We start from the raw sequence: 3,468 nt of genomic DNA, 5'->3' as shown, positions 1-3,468 counted from the left end.
TGCGAGAAATCAACATCAGAAAAAAAATACTAATACAACAAAGAAAAATTACTTGTTGCAACAGCAAAACAAAGCTACTGCAACAACAAGAAACAAAACACAATGCAAGATGCAACCTAAAAAAAGACTAATACAACAAGGAAAAAATACTTGTTGCAAAAGCAAAACAACGATACTGCAACAACAGAAACAGAACACAATACGAGATGCAACATCAGAAAAAGAGACTAATACAACAAAGGAATATTACTTGTTGCAACAGCAAAACAAGGCTACTACAACAGAGCTCGCCGAAACACTAGCCACCGCGGCGTCCTTCAGATCCAGATCCGGAGGAGGAGGAGGAGGTGAAGGAAGAGAGTGCAGATCTAGAGAAGGACCCACCTACCTTGCCGGAAGCCGTCGCCTTCACCCTCCTCTCCGGTGGCATGGAGGTCGCGGAGGGAGGGGAGGGAGGGAGGGAGGAAGAGGCGGCTCACCGGAAGCCGTCGCCCTCCTCTCCGGTGGCATAGAGGTCGCGGAGGAAGATAGGGAGGGAGGGGCTGCACTCTGGAAGCAGTCGCCCTCGCCCTCCTCTCCGATGGCATGGAGGTCATGGAGGGAGGATTGGAGGGAGGGAGGGGCGGCAGCGCGCGAGCGTTGCGTGCCAGTAGCGAGAGAGTGGAGGAGCGGGAGGAGAAACGGGCGAGCAGTGCGAGAGACTGGATGTGCAGTCACGGGACAGAATAGGAGGGAGTCGAGCAGACAGGCGAAGCGCGGTCGGTCGATCGCCCGCATAGTAGCGATATCGGTTTGTAATTTGAGTCGTGAACGTCCTTCCATCAGGGAAACGAAAACATCTCGCCAGCACCGATTGACGAGATTGACCCATCAGCGCTTAATTTAAGCCGGTCTAGTCATAGGCTGGCTCCTGAGAAGCGGCCCATGGCCTCCTCAGAGAAAATAGCCCACGAACAGCCCACAAGGTTCTGTAAAATATCCCCCACGCATGGACTCCAGACAGTAAAAAGTGCCGATGACAGATTAATTAGTCTCAATAAATTCGTCTTACAGTTTTACTATGGAATCTGTAATTTGTTTTTTTATTAGCCAAACACCTCAAGTAACATCCGACGTGACACCTATTAAACTTTAGTTCCTACAGTCAAACACCCCCTAACGCGTGCGCCCAAAATCTAGCATTTAGGTTGATATATACTCTCTCCGTCCCTAAAAAAGAGTCATTCTCGCTTCTCAAAAAATCAACAACTTATAAGTTTGACCAAATATATTTAACAAAATATTAATATTTATGACGGAAATTAAAAATCTTTGATTTTTCGGGATGCGAGATTTACATCTCCACGGCAGGGAGTTACGGAGTTGAGTCGATTGACGAGATTGACCCATCAGCGCTTAATTTAGCCGGTCTAGTCATAGGCTGGCTCCTGAGAAGCGGCCCATGCTTCCTCGGAGAAAATAGCCCACGAACAGCCCAGAAGGTTCCTGTAAAATATCCCCACGCATGACCGTCCAGACTCCAGACCTATCTCGCGACGCCCACCCCCGCCGCCGCTCCGCTCCCATTCTGCTCCGATCTGGTTTCAGAAGCTCCGCACCGTCGCCTCCATTCTCCAGCGGCCACAGGTCAGCAGCAGCCTGCAGATCTGCTTCATCTTCATCCTCTGTGGTCAGAATCCTTCCCTTTTCTCCTTAACTTCGTTATCTTCTTGTAAAGGTATCGCTGCGGGCTGCTGCTACCTGGCTGGATCGCTCGCAAGGAAAGACAGCAGAAGGAAGGTGCTTGGTTGCTGCTGCCTGCTTCTGCTGCTGCTGGTGGTAGGTACTCTTCCTTCGTTCCTCACAAGAGCTAGATCTAGGCTAGGCAGCCAATACTCAAGCAGACGAGATTTCCTCTCGGAACGGGGTGGGAAAAAATCTTTTCTTGTTCCACCTCTTATCCGTAATGATTTGTTTTTTTTTTTTCGATGTCTTTGAAGTCGACGACTGAATCCACCGACGATGGGCCTCTCGCGTCGGTTTCTGAATCTGATCGTGGACAACCGCATCCAGGGAGCCAAATCGCTGTGCTGCATTGATCTGAGGCGACACAAGTTATTCAACACAACAACGCCAGCACCCAAAGGAAACGCCCTGGCTTTGAACAAGATTCGGCTTCCCAGCCCCAGCCTCAGCATGCGGACATCAGATTCCGATCTCAAGGACCAACGGGTTCACTTCTTCCCGGCTGCGGCGGATCAGAGGGCGTTCTGCTTGGACCAGCTAGGGCGCGGGTTCCTCCTGGAGGCGGACACGCCCCGCATGGTGATGATGCCTTGCCTCCACAGACCCAAGCTGGAACCCATCTCCCTCTACATCCCTTGCGCCGGGCCTGATTTCGATGACCTCGACGGCGGCGGCGGCGGCAACCTTTTCATCATGGACAGGAGGGTTGCCAAGCCAGAGCCCGGGGGTGTCAGCGACGGCGGTGGCGGCTTTCAGTTTGAGGCCTTGGTGTACCGCAAGCCCTCGTTCAGTGGGTTCCTGTCCAAGACATGGCACTGCGATCTGCTCCCGCCACTGCCGCCACACGTTGGTGGCTCCGGTCACAGCTGTCTAGAAATCAGCTCCTACGGTGTTGTCGGCTCTCAGGTCTGCATATCCGTGGATGGTGATGGCACCTACTGCTTGGCCGCCGTGAGCAACACCTATTGCTGGAGTGAAGTGGGCAAGTGGACCTTGCCCTTCCAAGGTGAAGTTCACTACGCACCTGAGCTCAAGCTCTGGTTTGGCTTCACTGCCGAGGACCAGAACCTGGCTGCTGCCGACCTCTCCGCCATGGATTCCCGTTCCCAGCCACATCTCCTGAACTCTTGGAAGGAACTTGAGCCACCCAAGGGATGGCAGCAGGTACAGGATCCTCAACTTGTCAGCCTTGGCTCTGGCATGTTCTGCATCGGGAGGTTCTTTCGCACCGACATGGATGATTGCCAGAATGTTACTGTCCTGACCGGTGTGGAGGTTGTCCGTGGTGTCAATGTCTTGCCTGGCACAGCGGATCTTCGGATGGTCAAGCACAAATCACTATGTCACAAGTCGGGATGTAGCGAGGACACCATCACAGCGGTTTTCTGAGTAGTTGAATAGTTTTAGGGTGGCTTTGACTCCTCCTATGTATCGTCTGAACAATTTTCTTGTCTCCCTTTTGTAAGTTGCGTCTTGTCCTAGGTGCTCTTACAAAATCTTAATTTAGTACTGCTAGCAGTTACAGAGGAGTATATGTTAATCTTAATCTGTGTGTTGTCTCCTGCAATGGTAAAATTTTGGTATTTGGTTTATTAGCTTGATTCACCAAAAATCAAATTCACCGTAAAAGAAAACATTGTAAGAAAATACGACAATAATTATCTCAGTGGCAAAACATAAAAGAAAAAAAAACAGTGTCGAATTTGTACGTGATAGTAATAGGTGACTGAATAATTACCGCGT

The 3,468-nt window shown here is 50.7% G+C and overlaps 1 protein-coding gene across 5 annotated transcripts; it reads left to right on the top strand.

Moving 5' to 3' along the window:
• The first annotated feature begins 1,432 nt into the window (after positions 1–1,432).
• Positions 1,433–3,257, top strand: LOC136516575 (uncharacterized). 5 transcript variants are annotated; one of them, XM_066510003.1, is made up of 3 exons: positions 1,433–1,626; positions 1,718–1,822; positions 1,980–3,257. In XM_066510003.1, exons 1-3 carry the CDS (start codon positions 1,505–1,507, stop codon positions 3,112–3,114), a joined length of 1,362 nt encoding a protein of 453 aa, XP_066366100.1. In that variant the 5' UTR covers positions 1,433–1,504; the 3' UTR covers positions 3,115–3,257. The 5 variants fall into 5 exon arrangements, with proteins under 5 accessions (XP_066366100.1, XP_066366102.1, XP_066366103.1 ...); XM_066510006.1 differs by having other exon boundaries at positions 1,573–1,626; positions 1,718–1,779; XM_066510004.1 differs by having other exon boundaries at positions 1,594–1,626; positions 1,718–1,818.
• Positions 3,258–3,468: the final 211 nt, after the last annotated feature.

The sequence above is a fragment of the Miscanthus floridulus genome, chromosome 17 (assembly GCF_019320115.1).
Source record: "Miscanthus floridulus cultivar M001 chromosome 17, ASM1932011v1, whole genome shotgun sequence".
Lineage (NCBI taxonomy): Eukaryota > Viridiplantae > Streptophyta > Magnoliopsida > Poales > Poaceae > Miscanthus > Miscanthus floridulus.
Note: the sequence above shows the minus strand (reverse complement) of the source record. Positions and strands in the feature narration are given on the sequence as shown.